General features: G+C 35.1%; 1 protein-coding gene across 2 annotated transcripts in view; it reads left to right on the top strand.

Annotated features, from left to right (window-relative positions):
- DEFB114 (defensin beta 114) overlaps positions 1–21,589 on the top strand; it is a 27,492-nt gene extending 5,903 nt beyond the window's left edge. Inside the window, exons 2-3 of one of the 2 annotated variants that reach the window (XR_011529790.1) lie at positions 19,324–19,490; positions 21,424–21,589. Coding sequence is in view for 1 of the 2 variants with exons in the window: in XM_070584771.1 (XP_070440872.1) it covers positions 2,459–2,601 (143 nt within the window). In the remaining variant the exon portion in view is untranslated. Of the gene's footprint in view, positions 1–2,458; positions 11,647–19,323; positions 19,491–21,423 lie in introns of those variants that run through there. The other variant, XM_070584771.1, reaches the window with a different exon arrangement.

Raw genomic sequence — 21,589 nt, 5'->3', positions numbered from 1 at the left:
ACTATTGCAAATATAAATGTAAAATTAAAAAATAAAAATTTATAGTGAATCTTTTGAATGTAGTGAATATAATTTGGATGTAGTGCATAGTTTATAAGAGAAACACCTAACATATGAGATAATAGAAATTGTAAAATCTAAAGAATAGGAAAATATTATATAAAAATCTAACAAAAAGCATGGTAAAGTAGCTATATCAACATTATATGAAGTAGACATTAATAAAAAATGCATTACTAGAGACAAAGAATGATTATTCAAAATTATAAAAGATTCAATTCAATAGGCTAATGTTACAATCATAAATTTAATGCAACTGATAATTTAGTCTCAAAATATGCAAAAAAAATACAAAAAGAGTACAGAATGCTGTAATAATGGGTGATGATAACATACCTTACTTAGTTACACAAAAAATGGTAAAAACAACACAAAGTAAGAATATAGAAGATTTAAACATGAAGATGAACAAAATTTGATCTAATTCAAAGAAGAAATATCAATGAGTATTAGAAAATATTTTTACCTAAATGGTAATAAAATTGAGATAAATCAAAGCTCATGGAATACAGCTATAGTAGCATTTATATCCTTATATCTATATATCTGAAAAAACTTAAAAGTGTATCTAAAAATTTAACTCAAGAAATTAGAAAAAAAATCAAATTAAACCCAAAGTAAAAAGGATATAAGACATTAGCAGATATTAAAAAATTAGCAAACAGACACCAGAAGTAGAGTTGCTGGATTGTATCGTAGATCCATTTTTAATTTTCTGAGAAACCTCCATATTGTTCTTTATAGTGGTTGGACTAAAAAAATTCAAACCTGTATAAAAAAAGATAGTAACATGGTGGTTACCAGGGGATGGCAAGTGAGGGGATAAGATTGATGGTGTTTAAATTTAATGAGTACTAAAATAGCCACAGAGATTTACATGCAAATTAAGACAACTTCACATCTATTAGAATGTCCAACATCCAGAATATTGACAACGCCAAACTCTAGTGAGGATACAGAGCAATAGGAACTCTCATACATTGCTGGTGGAAATGCAAAATGGTAAAGCCACTTTAGAAGACAGTTTGGTAGTTTCTTACAAAACTAAACATACTGCTGCCTTAAGATCCAAAAATTGTGCTCCTTGGTGTTTACCCAAAAGAGTTGAAAAGTTATGTCCACACAAAAACCTGCTCATGAATGTTTACAGCAGCTTTATTCATAATTTCCAAAACTTGAAAGCATCCAAGATGTCCTTCAGTAGGTGAATGGATAAACTGTGGTACATTTAGACGATGGAATATTATTCAATGTTAAAAAGAAATCAGCTGTCAATCCACGAAAAGACGTGGGAACCTTAAATGCGTATTTCTAAGTGAAAGAAGGCAATCTGAAAAGGCTATGGATTGTATGATTCCAACTATGACAAGAAAAGGTAAAACTATGACTATGATAAAAAAAAAAAAAGTCAATGGTTACCAGAAGGACATGGGGAGAGATGAATAGGCAGAACCCAGAAAATTTTTAGGGCAGTGAAAATACTCTGTATGATATTATAATGATATATTTGCCCATTGTATATATTTGTCATTATATATTTGCCCAAACCCATAGACTGTACAACACCAAGAGTGAGCCCTAATGTAAACTATGGTCTTTGGGTGATTATCACGTGTCAAGGTAGGTTTATCTTGGGTAAAAATTGTTTCATTCTGGTGAATGATGTTGATAATGGTGATCAACATGCATGTATGGGGGCAGAGGGTATAAGGCAAGCCTCTGTACCTTTCTCTCAATTTCATTATAAACCTAAAAGTGCTCCAAAAAATAGAATTCTTAAAAAATAAAAAGAGCTCTTCTGAATTCACTAACAAAAAATACCAACAACATAATAAGCAAAGTATATGAACAATTAAATAAAGAAAAAGAAGGAAAAACTATTTACAACAAATTACCAAAGGCATAAAAAATTAAAATTGCAATGGATGCCATTTTATTTTGGGGCAAAATTTACATACATTGTTGGTGGCAGTATATAAGTTAAGAACCCTAGAATCTAACTCTTTCATAAGTATCCTAAATATATGTCGTGTAAATATTAAAATATGTACTACAAACTTGCTTATCATAATCCTAAAACATAAAAATTTTAAATATGGCCTAGTTGAAAGATGGAAAAAATTGTCATGTATCATTCCAAGGGAATATTATATAGTTCTAAAAACATCTTGAATCTTGTTGAGGAGAGTAACATATGGCCAAAAAACTAATCATATATTAATTAAAAACAAGTTTCAATCTTACGTATAAATATAGGGATACGTAATATTTTTAATGTCTTCTTTTTTTTTGGTATTTTCCAAATTTGTACAATGTACACACAGTATCTTTTGTAATCAGAAGTAGTATGTTATTAAATAAGAGATCAGTAATTTCAGTTACTCGTCTTTTACCACAGCCACAGCTACCTTGGTGGATCCTGGTCGGTGCTCAAAATCTTTCGGTTTCTGCCGGAGTCAGTGTCTTAAAGAGGAAAAGCAAATTGATATATGTTTCTCACCAAGTAAGATCTGCTGCGCTGAGAGGTTTACTGAAGATTAATCTTGAAAAGGAAGACTTACCTCTGACCAAAGGAGTCGTCTTTGCATCAGTGCAGAGAGGAGTAAGAATATAGTTAGAAACTTCGTGATAAACACATAAGCCAATATCAATATCTTCCTTTGTAGATGTCAATTATATATTTAATGGAATGAGGTAGGGCCTTTCTTATTTTCTCTAAGCTAGAGATTTGGATAGAGGCATACCTGGTGCTAATTTCCCATCATATGGATACCAAGTTTGCTTCAATTTAGGACCACTTTTGATCTGTTGTGGTTCATCTACACTTACACAATTGAACATTTCCCAACTCAACCATGACCTTATTAGAAATTTGATTCATGAAAATTAATATCCATAGGCTTATCAATTGTCTAAACATCATTATGTTACTGACATTAAGAGATAGGAAACCTAAGTGCAAGATGAATGCATAGCTGCAGTAGAGCATGGAGATACTTGCTGGCCCAAAAGTCTAGAGGCAAGGAAGATAGCCAAAGTCTATACTTCTGTAGGATCAAGAATCAGACAGGAGAATGAAATTCAAGGATTTGAGAAGAAAAGACAGAAGTGCATAAAAAGCTCCAGTGTTGAAGAACAGTTTGAAAAGTTGAATGCGATAAGAAATATGGCAAAATAATTCAAGATCTACGATAAAACTCTGAGGAAAGCGATTTTGGAGGATGATCACGGCAACGTAGTTGTTTAAAATAGAGCTACTACATAGTAAAACCAAAACTCATAGAAAAATTTACAACAAAATAGGTGATAAGATATCTCCACATATCTTATTATATAAACGGAGATACGGAGGAAAAAACGCCAATATCTTAAAGGCGTTTGTGAAATCTCCATCTATGTGGGAGAAAGCAAATGAAAAAAACATGGCCTTCTGATGCATCTGAGAATAGAAGAGCCCCATTCCACAAACAGCATTCACTGGGAAGGATAGTATGACAATTTGATTACAGCAGCTGTAATTGGGAAGGATTTTCCAATCCAACAGTGACTAAGTGAAGTGATAACTGGCAATATCTGAAAGGGCTGGGGCAATCTACTCCTATGAACTCTTGAAATTGATCAGATAGGGCTCATTTCCAAGAAAGCCACCAATGTTAAGAAAAAAAAACTGCTGGAGTGGGGAAAAGAAATTGACCAGGACTGGGAAAATGAAGGAAGGGAGATTCAGTTTTTGCCCATGCCTATAGTCAGTGACAGATCCAGGTCCAGAATCCCCATTTCTTAATATTCCAATTCAGTATGTTAATTAGGGACAAAGAATGATGTACAAAATATGGTCCTATGGCTCTAACTGAGGTATCAGCAGCATCATGTACTTGCTCATTATACTATATTCCATTGTGCTCTGGCTCCTATAGATTCTTCTCTCTAAGATCCACAGTTAGATTTCAAGTAAATTATGTTGGTTTAGAAAGCATTATATCCTTTTCCTTTGTCTCTACTCAAGCTCACATCAGGCTTGTAACCACAGTAAATATTAATCAATAAACATTGGAAAATAATGAAAGATTTATATTAAACATTCAAACTTATTCCTTGTTTGTCTTAGGCAAACAATATTTTATTTGAAATTTTATGGTTTTAAGTTTCATTTTAGTGCTGAACTGGAAAACTCTGAGATTTCTAGAAGAAGGCATTTCTGGTTTTAATCCTAAAGGATTTACTATTGACTCGTAATCTTGGACAAGTTACTAAACTAGCTCTCAGTTTGCTCATCTATAAATAATAATGATAATATATTATCATTAAATAAATACAAATAAAGCTATGATCTATATTATTCAGTCCTCCAAGTGGTAATTTAAATTTTTATCCATATATCTCCCAAATATTTAAGGTGGTCCTTATATGCAGTTCACAGCAACACGTTAAAATTCTCTTTCTTCTCTTAATTTCTGTCATTCTGATACTCCTAGAAGTCTTCCTCTTCATAGTGGTGAGAGTTGGTATGATGAGAAATAATCAAATTCTTCACACATTTTGAAGATAGAGCTAAAAGAATTGCTGGGGACAGAAAGTGAGGATGCTACTTGCATCCTTGCTAGCCAGGGATGATCTAAGGTTCTTTGTTTGGATAATTGTAAAAATAGAGTTTCCCATTAAATAAGTTGGGAAAACTGTGGGAGGTGCAAGTTTGGTGAGACTCTGCATGTCAGAAGCTCAGTTTGGGCATGTTAGGTTAGACATTTAATTGGAAAGTTCCAAAAGGCAGTTGAATATTTGTCTAAAGTTCAAGAGTAAGGGTTCAGGATGGAGATAGAAAAACTTAGATTCATCAACTTCTAGAGGCACTTAAAGCCATGAGATTGAATGAGATTTCCTTGGGAATGAATTTGGATAAGACTTTTAGGATTAGTCCTTATATTCCTGGAGATGCCAAAATTCAAAGATTGATGAGATGAGAAATCAGTATGAGAGACCAATAAGAAGTGACCAGAAAATCAGGAGACAACTAGATAATGTGGTATCCTGAAACCTCACTGAAAAGCATGTATCAACTATTGCTAATAAGCCAAGTAAAACAAACACAAAGGAATACCCAATTATTTAGCATGTGAAACTCTTTGAAAACTGTTACTAGAGCAGAAAAATGGAAGAGGCAAAAGCCTGGTTCAAGAGAGAATGAAAGGATGGAAATTTAAGAGAAAATATAGAAAATTACTTTAAAAAGTTTGGCAATAAATGGAACAGAGGAAATGATGTGGTAGCTAGAGGTCAAAATGGCACCAAGAAAGATTTTTTTTGAGTATTTATAATCGGAAATTTTAGAACACTTTTTAAACAATAAAAAAGATCTAGCGGAGATCAACAAAATGAAAAGGCGACCTATGGAATGAGAGAAAATATTTACAAATCATCTATATGATAAAGGGTTAATGTCCAAAATACATGAGGAACTTATACAACTCAACAGCAAAAAAACAAACAACTGATTAAAAAATGAGCTGAAGCACTAAAGAGATCTTTTACGTAGGAAGACATACAAATGCACAACAGGTACATGAAAAGAGGCTCGACATCTCTAATGATCAGGGAAACACAAATCAAAAGCACAATGAAATATCACCTGTTGGAATGGCTATTATCAAATAGACAAGAGATAATTGCTGTGATGATGTAAAGAAAAGAGAACCCTTGTGCACTACTGATGAGAAGGGAAATTGATACAGACTCTATAGAAAGCAGTACGGAGCTTCCTCAGAAACTTAAAAAGAGAACTGCCATATGATCCAGCAATCCCACTTCAGGGTATTTATCCAAAGGAAATGAAAACAAAATCTCAAAGACTCTCAGGTTCATTGCAGCATTATTCGCAGTAGCCAAGACATGGAAACAACCCACATGTCCATCTATGGACAAACGAATCAGGAAGACATGTTATATGTATACATTATATTACATATATTTTTTTCTTTTTTTATCGGACCCCCTTCTGGGGACTGAAGATCCAGCCTGGGCCTCAGGGCCTAGCAGAGAGTGGAGGTAGCAGCTACTTATATGCAGCAGGAGTATGAGGGCTAGGAACTGAGAAACCAGGGGGCATGATGGTTGGAGCAAGTTGGTACATGATGGGATCCCTATCTGAGCAGGGGATAGGGTGGGGACATAGAGGGTCTCTGGGAGGAAGAGAGACCTGAAAGATGAGAAGGAGTTAGCACAATATTACGGCTGCCCAAGAGAAAGCACCAGAGAGAGGGGAAAGACACATTCTATGCTACAGAGGCAAGGAAGTGCACAAGAATCTGAAAACTACAGCAATGCTGGAGTAAAATGAGCACCTGGAGGTAGCTTAGGGGCCAGACCAGGAGGACTTGGGAACCACAGGAGGGGACATAGGTTTTCCCTAAAGGGCAATAGGAAACCATGAAAGATTGCCCACGATATATATATACACAATGGAATACTAGCTATGGAAAGAAGGAAATCCTGAAATTTGCAGCAAAATGGATGGAACTTGAGGGCATGATGCTAAGTGAAGTAAGTCAGATAGAGAAGGAAAAATGCTGTATGATCTCACTTAAATGTGGAATCTAAAAAAGCTGAACTACTAGAAACAGAGAGTAGAATGATGGTTGCGAGGGGGCTAGGGTTTGAGGGAAATGGGGGAGATGTTGGTCAAAATGTACAAACCCTCAGTTGTAAGATGAATAAGTTCTGGAGATCTATGTACAAGATGGTGACTATAGTTAACAATTCTATATTACATACTTGAAAGTTGCTAAGACAGTGGGTCTTAAATGTTCTCACCACCAAAAAGAAAAAAAGAATAATTATGTGAGGTGATGGAGGTCTTAACTAATCCTATTGTGTTAATCATTTCACAGTACATATGTGTATCCAATCATTATATTTTATATCCTAGACTTACACAATGTTATTTTTCAAATATATCTCAAGAAAGCCGGGAACAAATATGAAGTTGGTGGTGAAGCAATATTGGCTGAATATATTCATACTACTATAAATCTTGGAAATCTAGACATCCAGTTCTATGCTTTCACACCTTTTATCTTCTTGATGTCTCATCAATTCTTCCCTGTATTAAAAGGAGGTTTCTTCCATGTTCCAATATCACTGTTACACCTCTATATTCTAAATCCGTGCTGCGCAATAGAAATATGACGTGAGCCACACGTGCAAGCCACATACGTGACTTTAAATGTTCTAGTAGCAACACTGGAAAAAGTTAAAAAAGAACCTGAAACATTCTTTTTTTGTATTAGGCCTTCAAAATCCAGTGTGCATCTTAAACTCATAGCACACTTGAGGTGGGACTAGCCACATTTTAAGTGCCCCATAGCCTCATTGTGCCAAGTGGTTACTCTGTGGGCAGTGTAGTTCTCAATCTCCTCTCTTGTTGACTTCTGCTGAACTTGCTAGATTTCTTTCATTCATTCACTCATTTCATTCGTTCAACATATTTGCCGAACACTAAGCATGTTTTAGAGTGATAGCCCTTTTGATTTTTCTCAATGGCATCTTCATAGTGTTGTAACAGAAAGAAGACACAAATGGCTTTGAAATCATAGAGACTTTGGTTTGCCGCTCAAGAGTTGCGCTAAATTGTATAAGTTATTTAGTATCCAAAAATGTCAGCTTTGTAAGCTGTAAAAATATGAAAAACTATATTCTCTGTAGAGTTCTGTAGGGAGGGGAGTTGTAAATGGAGTAATGCACAAAAAGACCCTCTGCAGATTGTCTGACACGTACCTGTTGTTTAATCGTGTGAGTTTCCTTTTCTCTATACTTTTCTTTAAATGTGAATCTGTGTTCCTCGTTCAATGGACTCAACACAAAAAACTTTCCAGTTTTATAACATTTTATTTATCTTATTTATACTGAAAATTCTCTTATTACTAAAACCTCCAATTCCTTCCCCTACATTCTCATTGTACCAATCTAACCACATTCCTTTAATGTCATGCAACATAGCTATTACTCTCGCCTTATAGTGATAAGATTTCCTCAAAGTATTTAGAAAAAGATTTTTATAAATTCAGTTACCTTTTATATGCCATTATTTTCATGTTAAATTTAGTTCATTTGACAAATGAACTTAAATAAGTTTTCTTTATTACTTAAAAATTTCTTTTATTGGTTTGTGTGAATTGTCTCTTGCTATATTTTGACCTTTTTTTTCCTCTATGAACACTGCAAATTTTTACTCATAATCCAGCACTCTATCTATGGATGTTCCTGAAGTTTTAGTCCTTGATCCTCTGTGCTTTCTTCAGCTCAGCTTATAAAAATCCCCAAAAGCTACTGTCTTTTACTGTACAAAAAGATCATGGAGAGCTTTTTGTAGCTTCCTTCTAGAAAATTCTACTAGGAAATGATGCTTTCAATCTAAATTCAAAATGTATAAAAGAATTTTGGAGAATATAGTAAAATGAGCAGAATCGTTTTACTATTTATCTAATACCACATTACACGTCACTCCAACCTTAGTGGCTTAAAAACAAATAATTACCAATTATTTTTCATGGTTTCTGTAGGTCAGGAATTCAAAAGCTGCTTGGCTGAGAGATTCCAGCTCAGGGACTGTCTGAAATTGCAGCGCATATTTGTTTGAACTGCATTCATCTGAAGGCTTGAGTAGGTCTGGAAAACGGACAAGATGACTTGAGTGCTGGCAAGTCGGTACTAGCTATTGGAAGAGGATCTTAGTTCCTCTTCCCAGGAGCCTCTCCCATTGACTTATCCTTTCTCACAATGCGGTGGCTGAGTTCCAAAGGTGAACATCATGAAGGACAGAAAGCCAGGCAGAGTCCATATTCTTTACGAACTAAACTTGGAAGTCACACAGCACTACATTGACTGTACTACACTGGTTAAGATATTTAAAAACTCCCAGCAAAAATCTGAGGAATACCAGATAGACTCCAACACTTAATAGGAGGGATGCCAGTCACATAGTCAGAAGATCATGTGAGATAGGATCCATACATAGTGTGGCCACCTTTGGAAATTACAATCTGTCTTTGATTCCTGAGCCCTTTCTAATTCTGTCCTCCTACAATGTTTACAAAAATGGTAAACTTGCAGGCAAGCGGGTTCTGCGTATCAGGAAGCCACAGAAAAATTTTTCAAATACCTACTAAATGTTATACAAGAAAAGTGTTATGTGGAAGAGCAGGTTTTCAACATTGATGAGACTGGCTTGTTTTATAAGAACATTGGCAAACAAAGAAAATAATACATTTTGGTTGGTGAAAATATAACTAGAGGCTCATAGGAACATAATTCTATATTTCTCATTGGAGCAAAGGTTCAGTATTTGTTATTTCAGTGTTTCCAGAGACTTTATAGAACATAGTTACTGCATATACGTGTGTACAGAAATTATGTATACATATATATTTATTTAAATAAGCACACACTCCTTAGGACTAGCAAAGATGAACTCTTCAAAGAGATCATAACACCAAAGAAAATGGTATATGCACATAAATCTAAATACTAATTGATTACATAATTAATAATAGTAACATCTAAGAGGCAAAGTAAACGAAATAAAATTAAAACAACTGACAGTAATGGGATATATAGTTAGAGAAGAATCTCATGGGTATTAGAAAGATAACAACAGAGGGGCCTGCCCCATTGCCTAGTGGTTAAGTTCGGTGCTCTCCCTTTGGCATCCCAGGTTCGGTTCCCAGCCATAGACCTACACCATTCATCAGTGGCCCTGCTGTGGCAGCAACCCACATACAAAATAGAGGAAGATTGGCACTGATGTTAGCTCAGCAAGAATCTTCCTCAGAAAAAAAAGATAAGAACAGAAATTAAAGAAATAGAAAAAAATCACAAGAAAAAAGATTAACAAAGCTAAAAGATTAGTATCCTTATTTATTTATTATATCTGTTATCTATCTGTTATCTAAAGCTACAAGATAATTCTTTATCTTTATTTATGTATTTATTATATCTATTACCTATTATCTATTATCTATATCCATTATTTATTTATTTATTATATCTATTATCTTTATTAGAGAAATCTAATAAAATTGGCAAACCTGGTAAATCATGAAAAAAGAATAAAAGACACAAATGATAGTCCACCACAAAAATATAAAAGTAGTATTAATACTGGTTCTACAGATATTAAAAATAAGATATTATAAGTAACCACATGGCAATAGATTTGACAATTTATACAATTGACATATTTATTTTAAAATACAACATCAAACTGAGGGAAGAGATGAAAATAATTAAAATGAGTACTCTCATAAGCATTAAATAAATTGAATCATAGTTAAAATTCTTCTCAAAAAGAAACCCCATGACTAGACAGCTTTACTGCTGAGTCCAACAAAATGTTCAAGAAATGAAAATTTCTAATATTGCTCAAAATCATTAAGGAAATGAAAAGAAAATGAGGGAGTGTGATCTCCAACTCAATTAAGGAGGCTAGAATTTTGAAAGAAATAATGCATACATTTGATGTTAGTTCTTGGAAATGATTTTTTCCTTTGTGGTAACTCTTGGCATCTAATTTGAGGAGAAGCAACTCAAGTGCAGAAGTAATATTCTAGCAGCGCTGCCCCTGGGGTGTGCAGGAGCTGAGGAAAATATTTCTGAAAATAAACAGGGTACCTGTTTATACAAATCATTTGATTTGGAAATGCAACACAAAATCCATCTGTCCATGTGAAGTATAGTTCTGTATCAATGAAGATTTATAATAATGAGAAGAAGTGTTATATGTTGGTTTATTGCCCAATCGGTGCATGTGAAGATTATTCATATTGTTCAGGCAACATCTCTTCATGTCCTTTATTGTCAAAAGACTGTTCTTCATGAATTTCATGTCTCCCACACAAATATACAAGGCAGGAATGCTGTTATTAATCATAATGCCATGATTCTTGAAAGCCTATTTTTATTAAAATTAATATGTCTTCTCATGATGCTGCATCACCCATCAACCAGCCATTAAATACTGGTTTCTGATGACTCTCTCAAATATTACTGTGTTTTTGGTGATTGCCGCACGTGCAGGCCTTCCCCAGAATATGAGGGAAAATGTGAAGGAAAATTCACTTTCTGGTTATGTTAAATTTACAGTTAGGAATTTTATAGCATATAGGTTGTACAACACCTCTTCTAACCATTTTTTGAGTGCTTTAGGTCTCAATCACTGCATTCCTAGAATGAGATCTATTTTGATGTTGACCATTCCTCTGTCTTCCATGCCTCACTGTCACACCACTGGAGGATGGAGGATAGAAGAGCCTGTGGTTGGAACAAGAAGAATGGTCCCATAGAGCAAGAACTGTTCTCTCTCCTTCAGCAGAGCTTAACACCAACCAGGGAGAGTACAATATCACCACATCCATTAGAAGCAAGAGAGCCAAAGGTCCCATTAGCATTTCAAAATAAGGAACAATCATCTTGAAAATTCTCGGAAGATAGGCTTACTCATCCTCAAGACCACCTGATAATTGGTACTCCTGTGAAGGAAGGTAGAGAGTAGAGTGACCACCCTGAGTACCAGCTGATAGATGAGAAGGGTAGGGTGGTGGTGCATAAAGTAAAGAAAAATCTATCTCCATTCCTGCTGCCCTTGGGTGCTGTACTCTGGAGATGGTATTGATATGGAAATACAGAAGGGAAAGAATCCCCTACCCCATAAGCCCAAGCATGCAGCTCAGTTCCAGGGGTTTCGGAGAACCATTGGTAGCCCTAAGCTCTGAATTTCTTCACTGTCCCCTTTGAATGAGAATTGCCCAATATTAGGGCGTGAACACCATTCTGGAAGCCCAATCTCTCCTAATCCCACAAAAGAGATATCATGCCAACCAGCAGGATCAATCCACCTTCCAGACCTCCTGCTCAAAGATGCCCTCACTGTAGGGTCCCTAGGATGACCTTTAGACATGAAACCCCAGAGCTCCCTAAAACATCTGGTCAACACTAGGTATTGTAGGGGAGCCTGGAGAGTCAAGAGACTGCCTGGAAAAAACAGCACCAGGGACTACTCAGGTCCAACCAGGGCATAGGGCGCCTCACTCAGATGGCTCCGCCATCTGAATGGCCTTGAATGGTCCAAGGGACTCAGAAAAATTCTAGGAAGGTACTCCAAAGTACAGAGGTGGTAAGGGAGTACCCTGTACAGCAGGGTCCAGGACAACGTCTTTCCTTAACAGAATATCACTGTGGTACTACATTCTAGCACATTGAAATGTGACAGAAGGCACGTCATCTGCTGTGCTTATACCTGTCTTCACTCCATCTGGGTATTTCAATTCCCAATTAGCAATTCCTTTATTCTTTCTTTACATTTTGTATAATTACTACTTGCAGGGAAGCATCTGATATCTGAAAGTAAGAAAAGCAAGGAGCACCTTTTTAAAACCTACTCTTTTATTTTTCCACATCATTTTTGAGCTGCACAGAAGGTAAACATGTAGGTAGAAAGGTGGGAAACAGAAAAGTAGCCAAGAGGTAGTCAAAATATTCGCTGGTCTATGTGGTAAACATGTTGGGAATATAAAGATATTCATATAAATTTAGGAAAGGCCTCAATTTACTTTGAAATACACAAGTTCACAAACTACTGAAGATACTACAAATGATTTTCTCTCTCTACACACATTCATTTTGTTTTTAATGGCTACACAGTTCATCATGGCGTGAAGCCATCATAAGCTTATTTTAAACCACTCCTCTAGTTACGCTCATTTCAATTCTTCAATTTTTCATTATGTTGCACTGGACATCTGCGTACATACAATTTCATGCACAGTTTTATGCACATTATCTGCAGAAGAAATGTGAAGTTTTGGAATTCCTGAGTCAACGTATATATGAACTTTTACTGGTTGTACACAGCCAGGCTGTCCTGCTTGTTTTCCAACAATGGGCCCACAACTCATGATTGCTCTTTAAAGAACAGAAAAATGCATCATGTGATTATGAAAAAATTCATAATTGCATTCATTTATATTTTCGTAATTCCCAGTGAGTTAAATATTTTGGATAAGTTTATCTACTCTCCTGTGACTTGTTTTTTCACAACCAACTCCTAATTTTCTTCAGGATTGTTTGTATTTTTAAAATAATTTTGCACTTGTTCTTTATGTATATATTTATATCATCCCTTCAGCTATTATAGGTTGCAAATATTTCATTCAAACTTGGCTTGTCTTTTTTTTTTTTTTTTTTTTTTTTTGCTTGAGGAAGGTTCACTCTGAGCTAACATCTGTGCCAATCTTCCTCTACTTTGTATGTGGGATGCCTCCACAGCATGGCTGATGAGTGGAGTAAGTCTGTGCCCGGGATCCCAACCCATGAACCCCAGGCCATGGAAGCAGAGCAGGCGGAATATTAACCACTTGGCCACAGGGCTGACCTCCAAACTTTGCTTGTTTTTCATTGATAAAAAAAATTATAAATTTGTGTCTAGTTAAATCATATTATATTTTGTATAATTTCTAAACCTTTCTTACTTGGAAAGGCCCTCCTTGTGATTATAAAAAATTTCCATATATTTTTGATAGATTTTACATACACATATATGTATAAATATACATAACACAGACATAAATATATTTCAGATTTGATTATTTTTCCTTTGAAGTATATAATTCAATTCATCTGGGATTAATTTAGTGTATATTAGGAGACATGGGTTTTTACACATTTTTCTTCTGATACTTTGCTTATCCCAACATCATTTGTGAATATACCATACTTCCTATATTGATTTGACATGTTATACTCATGAAAAATTAAACTTCTTGATATATATGTGGGACTGTTGATCAATTTATCAATATTTTTAGGAAATATCATCTTATTTTTATTGCTATAACTTTGCGGGATATTATACCTGATAAAGTACATTCTCCTTTGTGCTGTTTTTAGGATACTTTATCTTTAGAAGATGCCCTTGAACCCATCTGATCTACTACCAGAAACCAATGTTACAACTCTGGTATCACAGTGTCTCACTTTCTTGAGTTCTTAAAGAAATTTCTTCTTTTGAAGAACAAAGAGACTTTGTTATTGTACTTTTTCAGTACATTGGACAGACTGATAGTTAAATAATTAGATAAATGCAGTGATTTACCTTACCAGCTTAAGTACTGTGTGATAGATTACTTAGAATATTCAATGAGCTCAACAAATTCATTCTAGAAATTACAAAATTATTTTTGAAAACCATATTGGAGGATTAGCTATCTGAGTGATTTCATAATAATAACATTACATAGAAGTTTCTAGTGTTTTGCATTTACATTTTTATCTATGTCTGAGGTCATAAGTAATGAAAGAAATCAAGGCAAAAGAATGTTTTCACTGGGGAGATTTCAAGATAATTTAATCACACCCTTCATTACACAATGCATAAGGTGGTCAAGAGATGGGACTCTGGTATTCAACATCCTGGGTTCAATTCGCCTCACTAACATTTATTAACTGTACCAAACTGATCTCTTTATGTCTCAGTTTCCACATCCAGAAGTTAGAAATACTGTAATAATTTTACCTACCTTATAGGATGTTGTAAGAATTAAATGAGTTAATGCATATAACATGTTCAAAACAGTGCCTACATAGTAAATGATGAACAAAAGTTAGCTCTTATTAGGCAGTAATAAGGGAAATGAAGCCCAGATAGATGAACTAACCAAGATGTTTCTCAGCAAGTCAGTAGCATCTGGAAAAGAATTCAGGTACCATAACGCCTAGACAACACTTCCTAGATACATGAGAGGATATTTTCCATGAAAGGAGCCTACAGTAGGGGGGATATGTCAAAAAGGACAGGGGTTTTGTTGTTTTCATGATAGTTTCCTCTTTTATGTTTCTTTAATCAAGAGCAGCGTAGGCAGCCTTTGCAATAATCATTGCACTGGGAATGAGAAATACATCCTAAAAACACCAGGCTCGGATGAGCATCAAAGCTGTAATAGCACCCTTTGGACTGAGGGTAACATCGAATCTGAAAATACCTACCTTCACTTTGAATAATTACCAAGTCTTTGAACCTCCCCTAAGAGTAAGAATAGTCCAGAGGACCCAATTCCATTGTTGCAAATTTGTTGCAGAAAGAGACTGGTCTCAGGAATTCAATAGTTTCCTATATAATAACCAATGAAGAATCTTGCAGTGTTCCAGGTTTCTTGGTTCAGCAATTAAGCACAATAACATTTATTACATTTCTATCTTTAATAGAGAAATTTCCCTTGCCCTCTAAGACCAGAGAAACCTAATGCCTTTCAATTGGACATTTCATTATTACTTCTCTTTAATGGACCATGGTAACCACCATTTCCAATAATCCTGTTACTTCTAGATCTTAAAAAATGAATACCCAAAGCAAAGTAAAATTTGACTTGGATCTTTATTAAACATCCCCTTAATATAACCGTAATTAAAATATCTTCTTGCAGAACCATCCAAATAATTTATTCTCTTACTAAAATGACTTGTTATTTATTGACGGTGCCATCATTTGGCATCTTGTAAATATTGCATTATACACATTATTATTTGCCTATGTATGTATGTGTGAGTGTATGTATTCATTGCAAAATTCTCTTATACCTATTGTGTCTCTGAGATCTACATTGCATATGAGAGACAGCAAAGAATTATTTATGCAGTAATGATGAAGAGGGTTTTAATAATGACCGTAGATAACAGGGGAAAGGTGGTCTAGTGGCAAAGTAGTAAATTAGGAGACAAGAATTTCTGCTTTTTGAATTTAGTATGTAGTTTAATTTGCACAGTTTTTTAAGAAACAGAAAAAGAAAAGATTAAATTCTCATTTTTATACTTCTCATTTCTGCAAGAAATTCCCAGTGATATGAAATTCTTTAGACAACTACTTATTAAAAATCATAATAATCTGCTGGGGATGTCATAAGCCCTTTATATTCCCAAGATAAAAGAAAAGCAGTGTCCAGCACTTTTGCCCCAGGCACTGCTAAACAAGACTGTTAGCTTTTGATAAACATGAATGACTAAATTCATATCACTGCAGGGAGAGAAATATAAGAAGATGCACTTTCTACCTTCCTCTCACTGAAAGACTCCAGAGCTACTGGTTTGACTGACTTTCTTCAATCATGAAGATTCCTGTCTTTCTCTTTGTTTTATTTTTCTTTCTGGCCCCACTGTCACCAGGTAAAATGGAAATGTTAATTGAGTGGGTGAAATATCTTTTTGGAGACAGAAGTCTTGGTTGATGTCAACTGGAGATAAAGGAATGACTGAATTGCCAAGAGAGTGGTTTGTGATGGCCCCAGGAGTGAATCACAAAGAAAAGACTTGTGATCTTACTAAAAAGTAAGGCTCCTGGTGAGTCATATCATTGTGGGAGACAATTTAAGGACTCGATCAAAGGCTTTGTTCTCAGTATGGGCTGACTGTCCAGAAAGACAAGTCAGATATGATATTAAAGTATAATCATCTGGATCCTTGAGAAATAATGGGCACTGTGTGTAGCATAGTAACAGTGGGTTTTCCACTAACTTATGCTGAATGATAGATTTGACTATGTTATGTTGCATAGTTTACTTTGAGACTCCTCGTTCTGAAAAATTTGGTGTTTTTAACTGATTTAGAGTGTAAAACATTTTAATGGCTCTCTTACCTCAGGTCCAGTTGCATAGCAACCAAGTTAATGAAATGAACACGGCCTTTGGAATTACCGATACCTGGATTCAGATTTGGTTTCTGGCACCTATTGGTCATACAAATTTAACAGGTTATTTAAACTTCAGCATCAATTTCCATATCTGTGAATTAAGTACAGTAATTAAGTCTACCTTATAGTATTACCATGATGATTAATGATATGTAAATATGCAAAATGCCCAATACAGACTATGGTATTTATTAGATTCTTCTTAAATATTATAATTGCTTTTCCATTGTATTGAAACATCTTAGAAAGGAAGTAACCTCTTGTGCCTCATTTTGGAGGAAGGAACCCTTCTTTGACAACTATTGTAGGAACAATGGAGGCAACATGTACCCTGTTGGATTTCATGAGTTTGGGTTGTGTGCCCTCCTTTGTAAACCACCCTACTCATCTTAGGTTGGATTACCAGCCAAAGAGACATATGTGTCTTGATGGAGATCATTGAAAGAACTGTTTTGACACGTTACAGGCTACTTGAGACAAGAAAAGTATTTTTCTTGTGCATGCAAGAGCACTGTAAAAACGCACACTCCAAGAAAATAACTCAACTCACTTTAAAAACAAAAATAAACAAATGAAACAAACAAACAAAAAACTCTGGAAACTCCTGATTTAGGAGAGCCCTAGAACTTCAATAGTTTACTATTTGAACTCCAACTCCATCCCTTAGCAGCACAGATAAAACCAAGTGCTCTAGCAAGTAAGTTTAGCTTTGAGTAAATTTTTCAACTGAAACACTTCAGTATTTTGGATAAAAGATTCAAATGTTTGAATTCTTCTATAATTAAAATAAATTTTTTTCAAATGAAAACTAAAAGGATTATTTTTATATTAAATCTTTCTAAACTCAGGACAAATTGAATCAAAAACAAGTTTTGTTTCTATTAACCCCAAAGAAGGGTTTTCTTAAAATAGAGAGGACTAGTATATAGGATGACCATATTTGTCTAATAAAGTAGTACCTCCAGTTTTATTATCATGATTTACATGTGTCCCTTGTGTCACTTGCTTTTGAAAAAAGATATGTGAAAACCTTCATGACATTTTCAGTATCTTCAGAAACCTAAGAGAGTTGCGTGTGTATGGTTTCATCTAAAGGTTGAAAACTTTTCTATTCCTTCTTGTGCATAAATATGAATTTTTATATGATGCAATAGCTGTTATCTAGAGAGAAGTTATTTGTTGTTTTTGTTACTAGTGGGAAAATCCTAATTTAGAATTCCCACTTAAATAATGCTATTCTTTTTCTCATACTGGTGCTTGACAGCTGTCATCTTCTATTATTTGTAAATTCCAATTAAGTCGACATACATGCTTCACACCCCTCATGAAGGACAGTAATTTGAGGATGCATTTTTAAGCTGGTGAGATATTGTCTTTTCCCTCTGGCATCAAAGGCGATAAATAACGTCTCTCTAGATAATACAAATAAGGAGACATCATTAATTTATCCAGTGGAACAGTGATATCACATGGCCTAAATTATATAGCAAAAAAAAATCAATATAATTTTTTTCCTATAAAGCCTATTGCCCAAAGTAACAGAGAGATTTTATGGTAAAATAACTTCATTTAAATCAGAGGGCATCAATATATTGGGTTATCAGCGCCATCAAATCCATCACAGTTGAGTCCTATATGTAAGATTCTAGGGAAAGAGGGAAAAACACTGTTCACATGCCTTATCTGTTGATGCCTGATAATTCACCATTGTGTTTAATGCTTTTACTTTGGGAGTCACCCTCCCAAAATTTAAAAATGTAAACATTTCTTGAAGAGGTGAAACATTAAATCTCCTACCCAAGATATGGATGAGTTCATTAGTTGGTACAGTTGTGATAATGTCGGCTTGAGTACTTTATAGAGGACAGGACTCTGAGAAAAGGAGACATTGGGAGATGCTGACCAAGTTCACCCTTCTTCACCATCTGTCTAAGACTGGTCCTGAACGCATCACTAGTACTCCCAGCAACCCTTTCTTCCCTGACTAACCTCAGATCTTTCTGTGTGTTCAAAGAATCCTTCTTGTCCCAATGGCTGCCAGAGTTCTCTTTAATTTTCCCATTAAAGAGAATCCTAAAGATAAAAGCAAGATAGCAATTTAAACAATGTGAACTGACTTTCCCATTTTTAAATGCTAAAGCCAGAAATATTTAGGTGTTTAATTGCTTTTGAATTAGAGGAAGCAACTGTCCTATGGGTATGTAGCCATAGGAATATATGATGTCTGTTCCAAGCCACTCTGGCTCTAATAATTTCTATTTAGAAATTCTCATGGAAAACTAACCTTTAGTCACTAGTGGGCCCAGCTAAAACCTGGAGAGAAAACTGACAATGAAGCAGAAACTATCACAAGACTGTCACCGCCAGAAAAATAGTAAAAGAAGCAACTTCTTAAATCCCTACTCAAGGGTGGAAGCCTAGCATATGCAGACGCTGTAATAATTTTCATGTCAACAACTGATTTATACCAAGTTTGTGTCCCTAAGACACATATAATGATTCAATGGTTTATGTACTTTTTTGTTTCCTTTTAACAGTGAAATGTGCCATGAAAGACACCTACAGTTGCTTTGTCAAGAAAGGCAAATGTAGACGTGAGTGCCATAATTTTGAAAAACCAGTTGGTTTCTGCACAAAACTAAATGTCACCTGTTGTATGTAGAAGTCTGAAATAAAAATCAGCATTCCTGAAACATAAAGCACAGTGAGTATAAGCATTAGTAATAAATAAAACTGAGATACAAACCACTCCTGTACAGTATGTGTTGCTTTCCTAGTTACCACAGCCTCACTTGCGGAACTAGGTTCTCTCCTAAGGATCTAAAAGTAGTGGGAGATATCCAATATAGAGGGTGGTTCTTTGGAAACATTTCATCATTTTGGATATCAGTGCTCAATCAATTGAGGGAAGAATGCTAAAGGACACACAAAAAAAATATTAGTATCAGCAGTCAATTCAAAGGTATCCAAACTGGTAGGACCATTTCCCCAAATGAGGGAGGAGTTGAGAGCGACCAAAGAAATAGAACAAATAGAATCGTCATCAGGTCATGGACCAAGAGATCTGATCCACTGCCATCACAAAGCCTTAGCATCATTTGGCCCTTCAGTTTTATGCATTTTTTCTCTTAAACAAGGAATTTTAAAAAGAGGCCGTATTGAAGCTAAGGCATAGGTGTATGACAATGAAAACAGGCAACAGGGAGGTCTGATGAAAGCTGGAAGACTTCATAGCTAATACCTGGAGAACAAGGGACAAAGAATTCAGTGTCAACACTACAAAAGATAATTCTTGGCTCCCTAAAAATATTAGGAACTTTATTAATAGTCATATGTTTATATTTTACACTAACATATGGTTTTTGAAATACTTCAAGATAGAGAAATGTTTTTGATTGTCACAAAATTTCTATGAGACAATGCAATGTCCATGAAACATATAAGGTAACATGTTGAAACATATATTTAAGGGTACAAATTACCAGGGTTCTAATTCTGCCAGATGAATAGTGTGCAATGTTCTTAAATTAACCTGATTTGTTAAACAATGTGAGGGAGGTTGTGAGGCCACATAGCTAGCTGGGCATTTATACACAATTGGAAATTAAGCTCTGTTATACAATGAGCATCATAAATGCAAACAAATTTTGAATACTTCACTTACTTTGAAATCATTGGGGGCAGCTGGAGAAAGAGGGTAAGGTAAATAGAGATTTGAAAGAAGAGGCATCTGAAACTGAGGAGCAGACATAGAAATGAGAACAGGGAGTAGGGGAGGTCTGGTGACCTATAAGTTCATGTTTGGCTACTGACAGTGTTAATAAGCCTATGAGACAAACTTAATTAGGTTGATCTGGTAGCCGAGTAATTCCCCTTATCTCATCTTTTCTTGCACACAAAACCTTCCAGGTTGACCTTAACAACTGAGACTTTTACAAGGAGATAGAAAAGGAAATTCTGTAACTCCTCAAGCTTGTGTAATTAGCTTTCAACCAATTTTCTTAAACTGAGTTTATAATCCATATAAGGAAAAACTCATTCTCCTATAGCCTAGACCATTAATTCCAAAACTTTCCAAATAAAGACCTCTTCTACACAAAATTTAATAGTTCTTCCAAAGGACAGTAATTGCAACTTGGGGATCTAAAAAAGTTAAGGAACTACAGTATGAGCAGAAAATAATCTACATGTGCACACACAAACACACACTCACACACATCCATACATATGTATGTGCATAGAGATAGATAGGTATGTAGGTAGGTATGTAGGTAGGCAAGCACGTAGGTAAGTAGTTTAGACAGATAGAAAGAGAGAGAGAAATGATAGATAGACAGATATAGATACACCAGATTTATTATTCATTTAATCTACAGACAATGTGGTCATTTGTATTCACCAACCACTTCCAATCGGCTTCCTACTGGATCCTGGCAAACGATTGAGTAACGATGGCATAGACAGTTTTATAAAATGTCTATAACTGAATACCTCTCAATACCACAGTCATTGGAGCACATAATACAGTCAAAAAAATGTTATTTGTCTAATTTGCATTCTTAAATAAGTCATATCCACTAAAGTCCATCAACAATAGCAGTCTTATCCAAGTAGTCAGCCAATTTGCTCTATTACAGCTCTGAAGTCTGAACCCAAGCACATTACTGTAAGGCTGGAAAAAGCCACAGCCACCACTGGAGACCATCACTTACCTGCAGAACTGGCCATCTTGCTGTGGAACCAGACACCTGTTGTCGTGTACATTCTCAGCATCATTTATAAATAAACTATGTCATGAGTGAA

This window comes from Equus przewalskii, chromosome 19, assembly GCF_037783145.1.
Source record: "Equus przewalskii isolate Varuska chromosome 19, EquPr2, whole genome shotgun sequence".
In the NCBI taxonomy this organism is placed as follows: Eukaryota; Metazoa; Chordata; class Mammalia; order Perissodactyla; family Equidae; genus Equus; species Equus przewalskii.
Note: the sequence above shows the minus strand (reverse complement) of the source record. Positions and strands in the feature narration are given on the sequence as shown.